Source organism: Salvia hispanica, chromosome 5, assembly GCF_029641045.1.
Source record: "Salvia hispanica isolate PSC_SH4W2 chromosome 5, Shi_PSC_v1, whole genome shotgun sequence".
In the NCBI taxonomy this organism is placed as follows: domain Eukaryota; kingdom Viridiplantae; phylum Streptophyta; class Magnoliopsida; order Lamiales; family Lamiaceae; genus Salvia; species Salvia hispanica.
The window spans coordinates 41,236,846-41,257,694 of record NC_142696.1 but is presented as its reverse complement, the minus strand read 5'-3'; the positions used below and the strand labels follow the sequence as shown (position 1 = coordinate 41,257,694).

At 37.4% G+C, this 20,849-nt stretch overlaps 2 protein-coding genes, 1 non-coding gene and 2 pseudogenes across 4 annotated transcripts; 3 read left to right on the top strand and 2 right to left on the bottom strand.

Annotated features, from left to right (window-relative positions):
- Nucleotides 1-1,802: 1,802 nt before the first annotated feature.
- Nucleotides 1,803-4,244, top strand: LOC148926851 (uncharacterized; annotated as a pseudogene).
- Nucleotides 4,245-4,279: 35 nt separating this feature from the next.
- On the bottom strand, nt 4,280-9,955 carry LOC125189322 (uncharacterized; the record flags this gene model as incomplete). Its single annotated transcript, XM_048086608.2, has 2 exons — nt 9,665-9,955; nt 4,280-4,627 (listed from the first exon to the last, which is right to left on the bottom strand). Coding segments are annotated over exons 1-2 (531 nt in total), but the record flags the coding sequence as incomplete, so codon positions are not given.
- On the bottom strand, nt 8,550-8,682 carry LOC125191427 (small nucleolar RNA Z247). Its single transcript, XR_007171111.1, has one exon. It is a non-coding gene; the product is annotated as a small nucleolar RNA Z247 (small nucleolar RNA).
- A 3,718-nt stretch (nt 9,956-13,673) lies between the features above and the next one.
- LOC125186104 (putative glucuronosyltransferase Os01g0926700) lies at nt 13,674-15,830 on the top strand. The gene is made up of 2 exons (XM_089059735.1): nt 13,674-14,203; nt 15,570-15,830. Exons 1-2 carry the CDS (start codon nt 13,805-13,807, stop codon nt 15,828-15,830), a joined length of 660 nt encoding a protein of 219 aa, XP_088915861.1. The 5' UTR covers nt 13,674-13,804.
- An 876-nt stretch (nt 15,831-16,706) lies between these two features.
- Nucleotides 16,707-20,122, top strand: LOC125189323 (uncharacterized; annotated as a pseudogene). The gene is made up of 3 exons (XR_016130785.1): nt 16,707-17,329; nt 19,320-19,856; nt 19,959-20,122. The product of XR_016130785.1 is annotated as an uncharacterized LOC125189323 (transcript).
- Nucleotides 20,123-20,849: the final 727 nt, after the last annotated feature.

Below are 20,849 nucleotides of genomic sequence, written 5' to 3'. Positions count from 1 at the left end.
GTTAAAGTTTATAATGTTGACATAACCTCTCGATTATCTTATAAAGTTTATGGCAAGCATACTCTGTTTACAAAAATAAGACAATGTCAACAGTATATTATTATAGATATGTCAATAGATATAGCAAGCACAACTAACAGAAGTTCATTTATGAATTATACTCTGTCAATTAACACGTATATCCTATATATAGCAATCACAATTATCTTATTATCATTATTATTATGTCAATAGTTAAAGTTTATAATGTTGACATACCCTGTCGATTATCTTATAAAGTTTATGGCAAGCATACTCTGATTACATAAGTATGACTATGTCAACAACTATTTAAACAAGCTTACAATATGTCAATAGCTATTGACATACTACTACAACTATACATATGTTTTCTACAACCATCCTAACAGCCATTCAAACAAGTATACACAATGTCAATAGTTGTTGACATACTACTACAACCATAAAATTGTATGTTTTCTACTGTCATCCTAACAGTCATTCAAACAAGCATACATTATGTTAATATAATTATGTCAACGCCTATTCAAACAAGCATACACTACTGTTAACAGTATAATATTATAGCTATGTCAATAACTAGTATATAAAATGTCAATAATCTTCAAAATTTAAACAAATCCTTAACTGGAAGGTAATGCTTGATCTCTTCCATTTTTTCAGCAGCATTGTTCGTTTCCATCTCTTCCAATTCTACCATCGTTAATCAACAAAAAAATTCAGCAGGAATCGAATTCATAAAAATCGAAATCCAGATGTGTTTTAATACACCAAAATCGAAGTAATATACTTAAAATTTGAATCAATTTCTTAACCTGAAGAAGTCGCTTCAACCGTCGCCGATTTCGAATGCCGATTCTCTTCGACCGCTGCTTCAGCCAATTCAACTTCAATCGATGTTTCAACTGATTCTTTTCGATTTTGCTCTTCTATCGTCATTCTAGAAAACTCTGTATGAATGTTTACGGTTTGAATTGTGAAGATTACCGAGTTTTTGCAGATTTTGAAGGGGTTCGAATTGCATGAAGGTTTGAAGATTTCAGCAGAGTTTTAGAGAGCTTTTTGAAATTGGATTGAAACACGTTTTTATGTTTTCAACTTTTTTATTAATAAAATTACAATTATACCCCCTTGTTGACATAATTTGGTATTTGTTGACATTTTCTTAATCTTATGGATTAGTGGCTCATATTGCATCTCATTTCTCAATTTAGCTAAATAATCTCAGCCTAACAAGATCCTCTATATATATATATATATATATATATATATATGAAATGTCAAAGGTATGAAACATAAAATTTGATATTGATTTATTTCAATAATTACAAAATTTTACTAATATACTTATTCTTCTACACTTAGCTTTTTGTTATGAACATTTATTACTTCAATTTTCATTTTAGATATATTATCAGAAACATGTGCATTGATTTATTCCCAAATTTATAGATTTGTCAGTAATTTTTCTATACTTAATTGTGTTATAGCCATATATGATTATAATTATTTACATAATGAAATTATTACCTATATGAAACAGTTGTCACAAAATTGGAAAAACAAGTCCGTGTGTGGACAACTAGTAGTAATTACTACATTTAAATGGATTGCCACACAGACCGGTGTCGTATTTTCGAAATCAATGACTATCTCATTACCGGTTTTGCACTTAGGTGAAAAAAATGCGTGCAAACTCTTCTTTATTTTTGACCTTTTTGCATATTTAATATTTATTTTCCTTCTCAAGCGACGACCATAAATTCAAATTCTTTGTTCCTATGGCAGAGCCCCGAGCAAATTTCAACCGTGTCATTTTCGGACTTCTAGGGTCTGAGAAAGGCGTGGGATGATAGGAAACACTATATAGAGTCGTGGTGGAGGCCTAATGTGACACGTGGAGTTTTGTACTTGGACGAGGCCCCAACAGAAGATCTCATGCCTTGGTCTGATGCCTCGCCCCCTTTTAGGGTCTCAGATGACCTAACGAAGTTCTTGCAAGAGACCAATGCACGCAATGACAGACCCAGGTGGGGTCGAGTGGGGTCGACCGATCTCACCGTCCGTCCATGAATGCCACCGGAATATGCCATTACCCAACCCTCTGACCCTCAAAATCCCTACCTCCGACCCCACGGCAGTGAAAAACTGAAAAATTAGAGACACAATGAAGAAAAGAGAAATGTTGTGGATCAATTTGAAAGAAAGAGGAAAGATGGATAATTATTCAGTAGAGAAGTTTGTGGGAAGAAGATGCATCGATCGTCGGGAAGATAGTATGTGATTTGGTTCTATATTAATTTATTGAGATTTAGTATTTTGAGATTTGAGCTTAAAAATGAGTTGAGGATTTGGGCTTCGTAAATGAGGTTTCTAAGAATTCTAGTAATTCATTATCATTCTTCATTTTTTGCGGAAATCATCATAATTCATAATCTAAATTTAAGTTTGTGATAGCACCACATAATTTTATAATTTTCTTCTTATTTTAATAATTACTACTATAATTTATGAAATTTCAGTAGATACAAACAATTTGCTATATTTGTTATCATAATTTATTATATACTCCTACCTTTTAAAAAACTACAAATTTAATTACATGATAATATTAGTAAATCACATAACATAGAAATTATAAAGTAAAAATACTTTGAAATAATAACCATCCCAATGTGTTCATTATAGATGGGGATATTTGTTGAAATCAACTACTTTGCATAACAAAACATAATATTACTTATATAAAATTCTTTAAAAAATATTTAAATATTAGTATATTATTTTAAATTTTTTTAAAATTATTAAATAAGGATTATTAAATTTTTTGGAATCCGACCCCACGGGTTTTATATCTTGCGTCCGTCATTGAATGCACAAGCCCCAATAATGATCCGCATGGTCCACGGGATCATGGAGGTGGTGAGGGAGATGCAGGATGCGAACCTTACGTGGGTCGTGATGGGGGACGACGGCTTTATTTTCTTCGTGGAGAACATGATCGGTGTTCTTGGTGGATTTGACCATCGGAAGTACTATTATCTTGGGGGTAACTTGGAATTTATCATGACCAATTATTGGTTCTCCTTTAACCAAGGTTTTTGGGGGGCTGGATTTATTTTCAGCTAACCTCTTGCAAGTGATATGGAGAATTGTCTTAGACGATATGCTCAGTTGACTTCAGCTGATACCATTACTATGTCTTGTATTGCTGATATTGGTGTTAATCTCTCTCCTCATAAGGGAATTCATCAGATATCTCTCTCATAGTTCTTGCTAACAAAGTTTTCTAAACATCTCTTATATGCGAGTTACATGTTATAACAATTTATGAATTCTAGAAGCAAGATTGTAGGTTTTTATTACAATATTCTAACATGATCATGGGTAATATAATAGACGATGTTACACAATCTTGCAATAGATGGTCTAATTTGATGAAATTTACTTAAATCAACATTTCTTAGTTAAACAGAGTAGTGCTTTTTTTTTTGGATAAAAATGAATTTAAATTTAATGGTCGTGTCATAGAGGGCTCGAACATGAGACCTCAGGCATTAACTTTTTTATCGCTTGGTCAACTCACACACATTATTATTATTATTATTATTATTATTATTATATGGTACGTCTCCGTATAATATAATTATTCTACTCTAATATTTTATTTAATACCCTTTTTGTAGATCGATTTACGCAACGACCTCTCTGGATTCTTATCTTCACATCCAAAATCCCCACTACTCTCACTCCATCATTTACACACGGTTAAATCAATATTCCCGGGCATGGACCGTCACGAGTCAACACGCCATCTCATGGAGGCGGCTACGGCTAACCAGTCCCGTATGCTGCAGCAGACCATCTGCTACCACAAGCAGAGCAATTGGTCCCTTTCCATTTCGTGGGGCTACTCCGCCCACATATACTAGCAAATCATGCCTCGAAGCCACCTGCAAAAGCCCCTCGAGACATTCAAGCCATGGCCGGCCAGACCCTCACGCCCGTTTTATAAGTTCAATACGAGATTACCTTCTAATGATTCATGTCATGCCCCCCATGTTTTCTTCTTTGACAAAGTTGACAAGGTCTCAATGGGATTCCTCACCACCTACTCCCGAGCCATGCCTCGCGGCCTATCACCTTGCTCTTCAGCTTCTCAATATAAACGTGATCTCATCTCCAAGATCATTGTCCTTTCCCCACCAACTAAGCGGAAAGAGGTAAATGTGATTATTTTAATACACCATACATTTTTGTCAACAAATGGGTACACAATCTTCCATGACGTCATGAATACGTACGATACATGAACAAAGAATAGTTTCTTGAGTCTTTCTGGGTAATTTTTGAGTTCTTCATAGGTTCCTTTGCTGGGAAAATGCTTAGCACCGAAAACGGGTGCAACGGGACAACCTCTCTTATCCGTGCCTTGCATAAACACCTTGTTGTGTGCTATGTGATTGGGAGCCTCAGATGCTGAAATCGAGCCTCTTGGGACGAATTTTCGCCTCCATGCCATGTACTTGATCAGCATCGCAGAATCCTTCTCGATGTCAAGATCATGAGCACGAAGAAATCTTCTCAATGTCGCTACATCTACTTCCTGCATAATTCCATTTTTCATTATCTCATGCTCTGTATGTGTGTGTGTGTGTTTAGAGCATGCTACTATGTTAGGAAAAGACGAAAAATGCTCTTTGAAAAGAGAGATTTTTTTATTCACTTTTTGATTGCATATTACATGAAGGAAATCTGCTTTATACAAACTGATCGAAGGATCCAGAAAGGGAAGTTACAATCACTAAATACAGAATACAAAATGATGCAAGTTTATATCAGTTATAAAGCTCAGCTCTTATCAGTTACAATCAGTTACGAGTTGCTTACATTCCACCTTATCCTTTGGAGTAACTTTGTTGAGATGAGCTGGATCAATGCATTCAAAGCTGCAAGTTCCACTTCCATATAGACATCTTTGTTTGGTTGCATTTGTGACAGAGCACACAAGGCTTTGTGTATCATGGCTCTCATGCTTTAAAGATTGTGTGCTAACATCCCCCCTCAATTCGAGCATAGACCGAGGATAAATGCCCAACTTATTCCGAAGGCGTGAGAAGAATTGGTACGATAGAGGTTTGGTGAGAATATCAGCCGTTTGATCAGAGGAAGGGACATGACGAAGGTCAATCATCTTAGCACGAACTTTATCTCGGACGAAGTGGATATCTAACTCAATATGCTTGGAGTGTGCATGAAGAACCGGATTACTTGCTAATGCAATCGTACTAATGTTGTCGACCTAAATGACAGGGGTAGAAGAGCACCGAATACCAAGTTCATGAAGTAAAGATGAAACCCATTGAACTTTACAAACAGTCTGAGCAAGGCTTCGATATTCAGCCTCAGTGCTGGAACGTGAGACGATTGGTTGCTTCTTTGAGCACCAAGAAACTCAGATTCTTGCCATAAAAAACACAGTAGCCAGAGACTGAGCGACGATCATCAAGATCAGAGGCCCAATCCGAGTCAGAGAAGGCAGTCAAAGAAGAATTAGACGGTTGCACATGGAGTCCGTAGTCAACTGAGCTGGCAAGGTAGCGCAAAATGCGCTTGACTGCTTTCTAGTGGGTATCCAATGGAGAAGCCATAAATTGGCCGACTTTGTTCACCGAATAGCTGATTTCTGGTCGTGTGAGGGTAGCATACTGCAAAGCACCAACCGTGCTCCTGTAGAGTTTTCCGTCAATGGTGGAATTCCCATCATTTTTAGATAATTTAAGGTTGGCAAGCATGGGAGTTGGATAACCTTTAGCGTCCTGTATTTTAACTCTATCAAGAATGTCTCGGATCTAAGCACCTTGGCTCAGGTGTAGACCATGTTTAGTACGTGCAACATCAACACCGAGGAAGTGAATAACTTCACCCAAGTCTTTAAGAGAAAACTGCTTGCTTAGACAATCGATGACCTGGCTGATAACAGAAGGAGAGATGCCTGTTATCAACATATCATCAACATAGATGAGAAGATAAGTAACCTCTGAACCACGTGAGCGGAAGAAGAGTGAAGTGTCGGCCATGGATTGGGTGAAGCCAAGAGACAAAAGTGCAGCTTGAACAATGACGAACCAAGAGCGTGAAGCTTGTTTTAAGCTGTAGATGGCTTTGTTGAGTTTGCAAACGAGGTGAGGGCCACCCTGTTCGAAGCCGAGGGGCTGCTTCATGTAGATTTCTTCCTCTAAATCACCATGAAGGAAAGCGTTGTTCACATCCAAGTGTTTAATTTTCCAGCCAGCAGAGACAACAATAGAAAGAATTAGCCGGATTGTTGTGGGTTTAACAACCGGGCTAAATGTTTCGGTGTAGTCGAATCCCGGCTCTTGAGAGAAACCTTGAGCCACGAGGCGAGCCTTGTGCCGAGCAATGCTACCATCTGCAAGCTTTTTTAACCTGAAAATCCAAGAACAACCAAGAATATTTTTTCCCGGAGGAAGTATGGTTAGTATCCATGTTTTGTTTCGCAATAGGGCTAGAAATTCATCGAGCATCGCCTGTTTCCAAACTGGAATTAAAAGGGCTACCATGGCGGACCTAGGGAGAGAAGAGTGAGGGAGAAGAACAAGAAGAGCCTTGGGCTTGAAAATGCCGGCTTTAGAACGAGTCACCATTGGATGACCAACAACTTTATTTTGATTGGGTGGAGGAGATGCACAAGTAGAGTGATCAGAGGAAGATGAAGGAGGTTAATGAGCATTGAGAGAAGAGTTAGCTGAGGGAGATGATGTATCATCAGAGGGGGGAGGATAAACAAGGGGCACAGAGGGAGAAGTTGAGGTAGAAGATGATTCATTGGAGGGGGAAGGAGGGATAAGGGGAATAGGTGATGCTGAGGAAGACAAAGAGGAGGAAGAAGATGGTGCCAGATTTGTGGTGGATTAGAGAGAACCGTGAGAGGAGTGAAGGAACGGAGAATGAGATATCTGGGAAGATGGAGAGGATTTGGATAGGTGAGGAAAAGTTGATTCATCAAAAATCACATCTCGTGATATGATAACCTTCCCATTGTCAAGGAGAACCTTGTAACCTTTGTGATTGCTGCTATAGCCAAGAAATGTAGCAGGGGATGATCTAAACTCTAATTTGTGGTGATTGTATGGTCTCAAGAATGGATAGCAGAGGCAACCGAAAACTCTCTGTTATTATAGTTAGGCTTGGAATGATGTAGAATCTCAAAGGGAGAGTTGAAGTTGAGAGGTTTTGTAGGGAGTCGATTTATGATATAAATGGCTGAAGAGAATGCATCATCCCAATGTATTGAGGGTAAGCCAGACATGTCTATTCTTCCTTTCAACTAAGCCGTTTTGCTGGGGAGTGTAGAGGCAAGATAATCTTTGATGGATTCTAGAATCATGGAAGAACTTTGTAAGACTTCTATATTCCCCACCCCAATCACTTTGAACCATTTTAATTTTAAGATTAAATTGGTTCTCAACAACAGCTTTGAAGTGTTTGAAAAGTCCCTCTACTTCACTTTTAGCTTTCAAAAAATAGATCCAAGAGAATCTTGTAAATTGATCGATGAAAGTGATGTAGTATGAAAAGCTATTACGGGATTTTACAGGAGATGGTCTCCATAAATCTGTGTGAATTAGCTGAAGAGGAGCAGTATATGCTATCAGAAACACAGGAGCTGCTCTTATGTTGTTAGGAATGAGAGTTACAGGAAGACATGGAGGACTTGACTTTGTGAAGATGGAAGTGATAGAGTCCGTTCTCAAGCGTGCCCTTGAGGATTACTTTTTTGGTGGCTCGGTCCTTGACAAGGAAAAAGTTGGAGTGAAACTCAAAGTAGACATCATTATCAAATGCGAATTGAGAAACACTTAAAAGATTTTTATGGATATGGGGAACATGAAGAAGATTATGGAGAAAAAGAGATTTTGATGCAGGATGAGGAGATGATTTAAAATGAGAGCTGCCAATGTGAGCAATGTTGATGCCAACACCATTGCCTAAAAGAAGAGAGTTACCTCCTTGATATTCGGTGGCTGTGTTGAGAGTGGTGAAGTCATTTGAGACGTGGTTTGTAGCACCAGAATCAGGATACCATGAGGTGATGGATGAAGCATCAAGGTTGAACTCAGAAGGTGGATGAGATGAGGCAGGTTGAGAACGAGGTGGAATCTGATATCCATGATGTGGTCGGGAATGAACCAGATTAGCAGAAGGAGCTGATTGCTGAAAGTTGGGAGTAGGGAGAAAAGGCCTGGAATTAGCTTGAGGAGAGAAGCCTTGATCGAACCTATTCCAACAGCGGTCCGCGGAGTGTCCCGGTTTATGGCAGAGTTGGCAAGTAAGGCGACCATTATTAATTCTGCCACGACCACGCCCTCCGCGAAAGTTAGATAAGAGACCATTATTTCTAGGCATATGGGGTCTATTATCATTGCGAGGAGTGGTGTATGCAATATGAGCTGAAGGAGAACCGTCAGTGTTGATTGAGGAAGAGCGAGCAGCCTCAAGTCGCGATTCAAAGCTCAACAAGAGGGCACTCACGTCTGGAACAGTCCAACTACCCCTCGAGGTGACCGTGACCATAATGGGATCATACTCGGAGCCAAGACCAGTAAGGATATGAAGAATATGATCCTCTTCAGAGACAATACAACCGGCGGAGCTGAGAATGTCGCAGAAAGACTTGATTTTGTTGAGATATTCTTGCATCGAGAGGTTGTTCCTCTTGAAGGTTTGGAGTTGTAGCTTGTAGTGCATGACTTTTGCTTTTGATTGGCTGGCGAAGCTCGACTCAATAGTTTCCCAAATGTCCTTACTGGACTTGAGTCCAACAATAAGAATCATAGTGCTTTCCAAGAGGGAGCCTTGTATCCAAGCTGAAAGAAGCTGGTCTTGGCGATACCAAGCCAGAAAAGCGGGATTCGCTTGAGATGGAGAAGAATCAGTACCTTCGATGAGAGGAGGAGGAATTTCTTGATTGCCGGAGAGATATCCTTCAAGGCCATAGCCTGCAATGGTTGCCAAAATTTCTTGGCTCCATATGAGAAAGTTGTTGGGAGTGAGCTTTATAGAGAGAGGAGGAGTGTTGGAGAAGAATGGAGTGGAAGAAGGAATCACAGAGGATAAGGGAGGGGAGGTGAAATCAGATTCAGTGCTGGAAGCCATTAGAGATAAAGCAGGGACAAGAAATGAGGGAGGTGAGAAAGGATCAGAACCTAGGCGAGTGATACCATGTTAGGAAAATACGAAAAATGCTCTTTGAAAAGAGAGATTTTTTTATTCACTTTTTGATCGCATATTACATGAAGGAAATCAGCTTTATACAAACTGATCGAAGGATCTAGAAAGGGAAGTTACAATCACTAAATACAAAATACAAAAGGATGCAAGTTTATATCAGTTATAAAGCTCAGCTCTTATCAGTTACAATCAGTTACGAGCTGCTTATATTCCACCTTATCCTTTGGAGTAACTTTGTTGAGATGAGCTGGATCAATGCATTCAAAGCTGTAAGTTTCACTTCCATGTAGACATCTTTGTTTGGTTGCATTTGGGACAGAGCACACAAGGCTTTGTGTATCATGGCTCTCATGCTTTGAAGATTGTGTGCTAACATACTACAACATACCTTGCAAGCTGGATCTTGCTTTGCAGCTAACTCTCTCAATTGATGAATCTTCTTCTTTTCATCATCACCATTGCTTTGCATCTCTTCATTTTTCTCCTCTATACAATTGGGAGAGTAAAATGTTTCTTCTTTCTTTTCTTCTACTTCTTGATTCAAAGTTTTCTCCATCTGGGATTTGATCATGAAGTACGATTATGGAGATATTCTGTGTAGTTGCGTTTATTGAAAATGGAAACTGTGATGAATTTCATTCACAAAAATGAAGGGAGGAGGAAAAGTCATGTGATTTGGCCATCAATTTGGAAATTTATATTTATTGACTTGTTGTTTGGCAATCTGTGTTGATTTTTCCTGCTATGTTATATGTTTGGAATGTAACTTCCTGGAAGTTGTTATGGGTAATCAATTTGATATCGATAAGCCAATTGACGAGATTATTGATCCCACGACTCAATCGATCGGACCAGTTTTACCTTGCGTATTTTTGGTTAATTATTGACCATTAGATCATCTAATCGGCCGAGACTTGGGCTGCATTTCTGGATTTAGATGCATTCTTATTTGGATCATTTTCCCATGTATACTTAAATAAATATTATACAAAAAGCATTAAAATTAGTAAGAGTTTAAGGGGTGAGTGGCCCATTTCTAATATGGTATCAGAGCGGACCCAAGTCGATGATGAATTTCTCTTTATTTCTTATCTACCTCACGAGTGGAAGACCGATGTCCTTTTCGGCCCACATCGATGATGGTTCTCTCTTATCTCTTGCATTGCCTACCCACGTGATGGAAGACCGATGTCCTTTCCGGGCCACACGTGAGGGGGCGTGTTAAATTCTCTCAAATTCTCTCAATTCTGTCCCACATCGACTTGGTGATGATCCTAGCTTCTCTATATAAGTGTGGATAACCCTCCCCCTTATGAGGCCTTTTAAGGGGTGAGTGGCCCATTTCTAATATGGTATCAGAGCGGGCCCAAATCGATGATGGTTTATCTCTTTATCTATATTAAATAATTATACAAAAAGCATTTAAAATGTAGTAGTCGATAAAATATAATTAAAGTTTTTGGATGATAAAATTAAATAAATATTACCCCATAATCTCGGTCCGCAATTATATTTCTCATTTTTATTTGTCCGCCGTTACTAGCCTCATTTTACTTAGACATCACATTCCGTTAACTTATTCGACTAATATCTCTTTATAAAACTATAAAAATCAATCTCACATTTCAATAACTTTTTTAATTCATATTTCTTCACCTTCCTTAAAGCATGAGACATAAAAAAAGACGTATTGGAGATCGAAAGTGTATATCTAAAATTAATTGATTTATTCATTTATAAAAATAAATAATTTAATATGAATTATTAGCTAGTAAAGATACAAAAGTTCAATGTATTATGAGAGTATTTATAATATTTCATAAAGTATGTTAAGGTGCTAGCTAGAGACATCAATTTAGCTTAAAATCCATGATAAAATGTATGGAAAAAATAGGATCATAACCAAAAATTTACAACAAATAAGAAATTAACTAACTCGTACCCTATAATTATGCTATATTATATTTTTTCCAAATCGAATGGATTGATTCGATTAGCTTTTGTGAATACAACACAGTTTTAAGTCCAGACTAGGTGGGGATTCAAAGTAAGCAGAAGGGTAAAGACAACAGATTCGTGACCTTAGCTTGATCTTAATATATATATGGCCATAAAGGTAGGAATCTTTTCATTTCTTTATAAAAGTTCAGTTAATTTTCTATTTTAGTTCATGAAGAAGTTTCATTTGGCAGGTGAAGCCATGCCAAAAATTATTGAATCACGCTGCTCATGGAATTATGTAAATTGACGACTTTAAAACTTAAGAAGACATGGTCATCGAGAGAACTAATACTCCACTTCCTCAATTCCATTACTGTTGGTGTATTAAGGAATAAAATAAAGGAATAATAGTCATTTTAAAAATGAAATTTGGTCAAATTCTGGTCTGTCTCATGAATTTTCAAATATTATATCACGAAGTTTCAATTTTTCTCAATTGTCTCATCCATGTACAAATTGACATCTTTTTGCAAGGTTAAAAACGACAAATATCAATAAAATAAGTTCTACAAAAAAACTCGTCATTTAGTGACAGAAACATCACTAAACAAGGCTAGTGACATATTAGTGTCGCATAGAACCCGTAACTATAAAGCTTGTGACAAAAAATATTAGTGAGGATATTGTCCCTAAATTACTAACATCCACACTGACGGAAAACTTAGGTGGCTGCGCTTGTAAGTTCATATTAGTGACAGACTAGTCTGTCACTATTCGTGACGAAAGCGTTTCACCACTAATTAGTGAAGGTACAACATGCCGTCACTATTTCCCTCACTAATCTGCATTTTCTTTTGTAAAAGAAATGAGAAAAAAAATGAATATAAAAGAAAAAAAAACTTATTTTAGTGAAACACGTCCTTTTGAATATCGTTAAAAGACAACATTTGATGCATGGATGAGACTGGAGAAAAATTGATATTTCGTGATTCAATAATAATATTTCAATTTTAAAGTTCATAGGACAAATCAGAATTTGACAAAATTTCGTGATTTAAATGACTATTAACCCTAAAATAAATATTGGTCACTACTACCAGCTTGGCATATCACATTTACAATTAATCTGTGTATATGTTTATCTGTTAAAATCAATATACTAAAGAGTTGTTCGATTTGTAAAATTATACTGATAATTAATTAGTCATAGCAACCAAACGACACCTAAATGTTTCGGCAATAACCCTAATACGTCTATGTAATTAATTTCAAGTTTGTGAGACATGCCAACTGCAAACATATATATTTTGATAAATCATCGATCAAACTATTGAATGAAACTTAATGTTTCTGAGACATGCCATCCACAACTTTTCCATTAAAAAAGTTAGTAAAGATTTGCTTAATTATCCTCATACCAAGATTAATTAGTCTTTCGGTTGATTTGTACTTGGTACTCTTTTTATTTCTTGAAATAGACATTTTATTTTTACAGAAGCTATTAAGTTTTTAAAAAGACTTTTATACATGTACTACAAGTAACTTCTGAATTCGTGAAAGTTGTGACTAAGTTGTAAATGTTCAACGATAAAACACTTGAATCAAGATTCCAATTTTATTGTAAAGTGAGAAAGAAAAGTGTTTCTTGTAGTAACATCCTAACTATAACAAAAGTTCCCTCCTTTTCTCACTCATTATTGGCATTTATAAATTGGTGATTAATTCACTAATTTCCGTGCTAAAAAGGTATCACATTTCAGCTCTGTTGATTCAGAAATGAGGAATCTGAGTCGTGCTTTGATAATATGTTTCTTAATTTCTTGGATCTTTTTTTAGGGCTGAAACTTTCAAGCTCAAAGGAGTTAGAAAACCGAGAGAATCTCCGATAAAAATCTCTATTTTCAGTATCACCAAAAGACAGTCGTTTTGTATCCAAATGACAAAGATTGATGTCTTGGAAGATGATCCAGTGGGAAGGCTAAAAGTGTTTGTGTACAAACTCCCTAGCAAATACAACAAGAAGATGGTAGAAAAGGAGGAGAGATGCCTCCACCATATGTTTACAGCTGAGATATACATGCACCGTTTCCTCTTATCCAGCCCCGTCCGCACTCTCAATCCCCAAGAAGCCAACTGGTTCTACGTCCCCGTCTACACCACCCGTGACCTCACCAGAGACGACCTCCCCTTGCCCTTCAAGTCGCCCCGCGTCATGAGGAGCGCCATCCAACTCATTTCCACCACCTCGGGTTATTGGAACCGGACCCAAGGCGCCGACCACTTCTTCATCGTGCCCCACGACTTCGGTGCCCGATTCCACTATCAAGTAAGATAATAGTAGTACCTGTTATAAAATTTGCAAACAATATATAAGTGCAACATCCGCTTTATTAGTCCCAAATCGGATATTATCATACTAATATAAAATTTGAGTGTGCATCGTTGAACTCTTATTGTAGTTATCCTGACATTTATAAGAGGACATAGCGGTTGAGAGGGGGATTCTTCCGTCGCTGGGCTGGAGCGTGCCACGTTGGTTCAAACGTTTGGACAACGGAACCACGTGTGCCAAAGGGAGGGCTCGATCATGATCCCGCCCTACGCTCCCCCACAAAAAATGCAAACCCATGTGATCCCTTCAACCACTCCTCGAGCCATCTTCGTCTACTTCCGTGGTCTGTTTTATGACGCCAGGAACGACCCCCAAGGCGGATACTACGCACGAGGGGCGCGAGCATTGGTGTGGGAGAACTTCAAAAATAACCCTCTGTTCGACATCTCAACAAAGCACACTCTCACCTACTACGAGGACATGCAGCGAACCATCTTCTGCCTCTGCCCACTCGGGTGGGCGCTGTGGAGCCCCCGCCTCGTGGAGGCCGTGTTCTTCGGGTGCATCCCCGTCAGCATCGCGGACCAAATTGGACTCCCCTTCGCGGACGCCATCCCGTGGGAGAACATCAGAGTTTTCGTCCACGAGAGAGACGTATGATGCACTACTTTTTACCACTATTATTATCTGCAAGTATACATAGTAGGAATAGTATAGCTAAAGGTCAGTACCGGATATCGAAGATGGGAAAAACAAACACAGAATGTCTATCAACCAACTACCAAAACTCAATTACTATCTGGAGAACTAAAGGGTTTTTGAGAATTTTGAAAACTGAAAGCAAGTGAAAGCAGTAAACAACTGATTGCAAATAAATCACAGAGATAAAAGTAAAGAGATAAGGGAATTCCAGGGATATGCGTTCACAGTTATGGTTATACAAATTCCAAACTACAATACCCTAACACAGTTAATACTTTGATAGGACGAGTCACCTAGTTTATGCTCATGCGATGCAAACGTTGGTTACTAACATTAAGGTTGTCAATCCTAAATATGTAACTCCCCAAAGCTCCTAGGACCCTTGAAAGTCCTCAATCTCAATTAACAGTGCCGTTTTAAGGAAAACTAATTGTAGTGTCAACTAAGTGGACCTAACTCGCTAGAATCCTCTCACAATTATGAAGCAAGTTATATTAGATCAGCACAGAATGTGTCACTCAAACGTGAAGCGTCAAGATTAACTTAGGGAAGAAACAAAGTAAAAAACAAAACGGATATTAAATAGAAAAAGGAATTGTATAACCAAAATCGTTACTAACACATCCCTAGAATCCTATGAATTTAGTTACACATGATGTAATAATCTAAACACATAGATTGAAGGGAAAACAATTGGAACATAAAACTAAAGCTAATAAAACCCGTAGGTTGAATCCTTGTCGTTTTGATGCTCTTGAATCCTTCTTCAACTCCTTGCACGATGAAGTATTCTAGCTTTTAATCTCTGGAAAATATGTTGCAAAAAGAGGATTTGTTTTGATAAAGCTTGAGGGCTTATTTATAGGGAAAAGTCTCTCCTCATCCTAGAAAGAAAAGATCTGCAAAATATTGTAAATCTTTGAGGGAAATCTAGGTCAAATCTGATTCGCCGCTTTTCACGGCGGGCCGCCGCACTTCGGCCGGCGGTCGCCACACAGCTATCCAGAGTCTCTGACTCATTGGTGGCGGGCCGCCACGCATTCTCCGGCGGTCGCCGGACGAGACTTCGTTTCCAGCACAAAATTTTCGAGGCGGACCGCTGCAGATTGTAGGTTGCCGGGCGCCGGCGGTCGCCGCCTGAAACTCCAGATTTCCAGACTTTGCGTTTTGACTTCCTTTTTCGGCTCAAATATGCACATTTCTCACAAAACACGTCAAAATACCAAAATGTATAAAATATGCAAATAATGGACATGTAATGCGACTTTGACATTAAAAACGGACCAAATAGTGGCCTTAAAACAGTGCAAAATCTGAGCGTATCAACGTACCTAAGCTCGACACGATCCTCACCTCAATCCCCATTGATGTGATATTGAGGAAACAGTGGCTGCTCGCCAATACATCCATGAAACAAGCCATGTTGTTCCCGCAGCCTGCTCAGCTGGGAGATGCTTTCCATCAGATCTTGAATGGACTTGCTCGTAAGCTGCACCACTGTGACGACGCCTTCTTGAAGCCCGGGGAGCCCTTCTTGAACTGGACTGCGGGGCCCGTCACAGACCTTAAACCGTGGTAGCCTAAATTGGCTAAAAACTACTTACCCATCCGCGTATATGAGTTTCGTTTGAGTTCCGTGCACGGTTAAGTTTTAAAAATATAGAGGAAAGTGAATAGAAAAAAATAATTGAATCTGTGTCCCACTTTTATATAATTAATTTTATAATAGAATGTAAGATGAAAGTGATAGTTAAATGTAAGACCTATCTATTGTATTGATTAAAACTAGGATACCTCATTTTGATTGATAATTGGAATGGAGGGACAATGATATGGATCAGTACTAGCTATAATAATGTATGGAGTATATATTATGTGTATCTTATATTAAAAATTGTGATGATATTTTGTAAATAGATCTATGATTTATAATAAATGTACATATATGAAATGTGAAAGGTATGAAATATAAATTTGATATTGACTTATTTCAAAAATTACAAAATTTGACTAATATACTTATTCTTCTATTATACGTGCTCCAATTTTCATTTTAGATAGTATATTATCATAAACATCAAACATGCACGTGCATTGATTTATTCCCAAATTTATAGATTTGTTAGTAATTTTTCTATATTTAATTGTTTTATACCCATATATGATTATTATTATTTATTTAAATGAAATATGAAACATTTCTCACAAAATAGGAAAAAAAATTAATAAAATTAAAGGACCTTGTGTGGAACAATAGTAATTACTACTAGTACTATTTAAATGGATTGCCCTACATTCAAGTGTCATATTTTTGAAATCAATGACTTTCTCATTACCATTGCTGAGCTTAGGTGTAAAAAATGTGCGCAATCTCCTATTCATTTTTGGCCTTTTTACATATTTAATTTTTGTTTATCTTCCAAATGACTACCACACATCCAAATTCTTTGTTCCTATGACAGAGCCCCGGACAAATTTCAACCACGTCATTTTTGGTCTCATAGGGTCCAAGAAGACATTGCATTATAGGAAAGAGTACATAGAGTCATGGTGGAGGCCTAATGTGACACGTGGAGTTTTGTACCTGGACGAGGCTCCAACAGGAGACCTTATGCCTTGGTCCGACGCCTTGCCCCCCTCTAGGGTCTCGGACAATCTAACGAAGTTATTGCAAGAGAACAATGCACGACTCCCAACATATATATTCGCATGGTCCACGGGATCATGGAGGTGGTGCGGGATATGCGCGATGCAAACATTAGGTGGGTCGTGATGGGGGATGACGACTCTATTTTTTTCGTGGATAATATGATCGACATTCTTAGAGGATTCGATCATCGGAAATACTATTATCTTGGGGGACAATCAGAACGTATCATGGCGAATTATTGGTACTCCTTTAACCAAGGTTTTGGTGGGGCTGAATTTATTTTAAGCTATCCTCTTGCAAAAGCTCTTGCAAGTGATATGGAGAATTGTCTAAGACGATATACTCAATTCTACACATATGATACTCATACTATGTATTGTATTGCTGATATTGGTGTCAATCTAACTCCTCTCAAAGGATTTCATCAGGTTTATTATTAATATGTTGTACAATATAAATATATATATATATATATATATATATAGGGGTGTGTTAGGCTCCTTTGCATCCTAAGTGTCCTATTTCCTTCTTAATCTCAGCCCTTGGATCCTTGAATTGGATGGTTGTGATCAATGCATTATTAGTCTATAATGTTGCATTATTAGTTGTTGTGCATTATTAGAATAAAAATGTGCATTATTAGTCTATAATATTGCATTATTAGCCGTTGTGCATTATTAGAATGAAAATGTGCATTATTAAATGACACGTGGCATTAATCTAACCGTCAGATGACAAAATCGTGGGACTAGGATTAAGAAGGAAAAAGGACAAAAGATATGAAAAGGATTTGAATACATCCCTATATATATATATATATATATATATATATATATATAGAGTTGTGATCAATGTCGAACCAATTTTAAAGACCGAACTAGAGACCAAATCTGGGCCATTAGATCTAGTTTTTTTGATGAGATGTGCTGCTGCGAAATTTTTTTCTTCTTCATTACTAGCCCATGTTACTTCATTATATAGGTTTATTACTTCATTCTGTACTTCAAATGCTTCTACACATACTTCATTCCAACAATTTATTACATTATTCAATGTGTTTATTAAACCATATTAGCGCCATGGCGTTGGTGATAGATATTGTAGAGAGAAAGACCGACAAGCATTAGATCTAGTTTTTTTGATGAGATGTGCTGCTGCGAAATTTTTTTCTTCTTCATTACTAGCCCATATTACTTCATTATATAGGTTTATTACTTCATTCTGTACTTCAAATGCTTCTACACATACTTCATTCCAACAATTTATTACATTATTCAATGTGTTTATTAAACCATATTAGCGTCATGGCGTTGGTGATAGATATTGTAGAGAGAAAGACCGACACACAACGGCGAAACCACATTTACGTACTGGAATGAAGTAAAAACCTACTGGAATGAAGTAAAAGCTCACTAGAATGAAGTAAAAACCTACTAGAATGAAGTAATACATTCTGGAACGAAGTTAAATCTTCGTAACATGTTAGTATGACTTATTTACCTTCGGATGAATTAAAATAGGCTCGTGATGAAGGCGAAAATAATTTATAAATTTCTGTATTTTATCCATAAAAAACTAGATCTAAAAGCCTTAATTTGGTAGGGTTCGGTGGTTCGGTCTTTAAGAGTGGATTTGTGGATAATAGGACTCTATATATTTATATATATATATATATATATATAGGGGTGTGTTAGGGTCCTTACAACATCTTAGTGTAAAACACAGCACTAATCACAGCCCTTGGATCATCAGATTGGATGGTTGTGATTAGTTACATTATCATACTAAAAATCTACATTATTAGCCGAGGTACATTATTAGACTAGAAATGTACATTGTAAGACTAAAACTGTACATTATTAAACTAAAATGCTACATTATTATCCGAGCTACATTATTAGTCTAAAATTCTACATCATTAGATGACACGTGACATTAATCTAACCGTTAGATCATAAGATCCAATGGACTGCAAGTGTTTTGAGTTTTACTTATACTTAGCGTTCTGACCTGAATACATCCCTATATATATATAGGGGTGCGTTAAAATGACAACACTCTTAAAATGACACTGTGACACCACGCTAGACTGCAATATTATATATGCTAGACTGCAATAGTATAAACGCTAAACTGCAATCTATATATTGCAGTCTAGCATATTGGATATTGCAGTCGGGTAAAATTGCAGTCTAGTGTATTAGATATTGCAGTCCGTGAAAATTTATCCTTGAGCAATTTTTATGATTGCCACATGACAACTTATTATTCGTCCACATATACAAATGATTGGCTAGGAATGGTGGTATGGTGTTACTTTAAGAGATGTTGTCATTTTAACACAATCCTATATATATATATATATATATATATATAGCACTCTAATATTTTATTAGCACTTTAATATCCTTTTGGCAGATCGATTTACACGGCGACCTCTCTGAATTTTTATCCTCACATCCAAAATTTCCACTACTCTCACTACATCATTTAGACTTGGTCGAACCAATATTCCCGGGCATGGACCATCAACACTCGATACGCCACCTCATGGAGGCGGCTACGGCTGACCAGTCCCGTATGCTGCAGCAGACCATTTGCTACAATAGAGAGAGCAATTGGTCCTTGTCCATTTCATGGGGCTACTCTGCCCACATATACCAGAAAATCATGCCTCGAAGCGCCCTGCAAAGGCCCCTCGAGACATTCCAGCCATTGAAGGCCACACACGCACGACCGTATTTTATTTTCGATACGAGATTACCTTCTAATGATTCATGTCATGCCCCCCATGTCTTCTTCTTTGAGAAACTAGACAAGGTCTCAATGGGAATCCTCACCACCTACTCTCGAGCCAAGCCTCGCGGCCTACCGCCTTGCTCTTTAACTTCTCAATATAAACCTGATCTCATCTCCCAAATCACTGTCCTTTCCTCGCCAAGTAAGCGGAAAGAGGTAAATGTGTTTTTTTAGACTATACATTTGATAATTCACCTAACTTTCATTTTCATCTTTTATTCTATTTTTTACCTATTGTTTTCTATCTTTTATTGTTAGATGGATCGATGTGAATGTTGTGATGTTGTTGGTGTGGGTGGCACTGGCACATCTGTAGATGTCAAGTTGAGGGAATGCAGGGTGAATGAAGTCATTGCTTAATCTAATTGTATTATTGCACCAAATATTACTACTCTTATTATGAAAATTTTATCTATAAGACCGATTACACCGTAGAAGAATTTTATTTGGTTTTTTATGCAATTTGAGCAGTGTTACAACTGCTAATCAATTCACTTCTTCAAATCTAATGAAACTTTAAAATCAGAAAACAAGGCTAGAAGTAGTCCCTACTACATGGCATCATCGTATCAATAGTGGATGAATTAACTCGTGCACATGGTGGCTGGTGCTAAAGGTGGGATTTTTACACTTGTTCATGTGTTTCTATTTTATTGACACATGTATGCTGCTCAGGCCATCGAGAGAACTAATACTTCCTCCATTGCATTACCGTTGGTGTATTTCTTATGAGCACGAAGATTAAGAAATAAAATAAATGGATAATAGTCATTTTAAAAACGAAGTTTGGTTAAATTCCCATGAATTTTGAAATATTAAATTACAAAGTTTCAATTTTTCTCCATGTACAAATTATCATCTCTTTGCGAGGTTAAAAACGACAATACAATAAAATAAGCTCTAAAAAAAACTCGAACAACACTAAACAGGGCTAGTGACATACTAGTGTAGCATAGAAGCCGTGACTGAAAAACTTGTGACTAAAAAAGTATTAGTGATGGATTGTTGTCCCTAAATTACTAACAACCACACTGACGGAAAACTTAGGCGGCTGCGTTTGTAAGTTCGTATTAGTGACAGACTAGTCTGTCACTATTCGTGACGAACACATTGCACCACTAATTAGTGAAGGTACATCATGTCGTCACT

Excerpts from the sequence above, each read along its gene's own strand:
- LOC125186104 (XM_089059735.1), top strand. The coding sequence starts at position 13,805 with ATGATCCCGCCCTACGCTCCCCCACAAAAAATGCAAACCCATGTGATC. Across the intron at positions 14,204-15,569 it reads TTTTCGTCCACGAGAGAGAC|CGTATCAACGTACCTAAGCT; the intron begins GTATGATGCACT and ends GCAAAATCTGAG.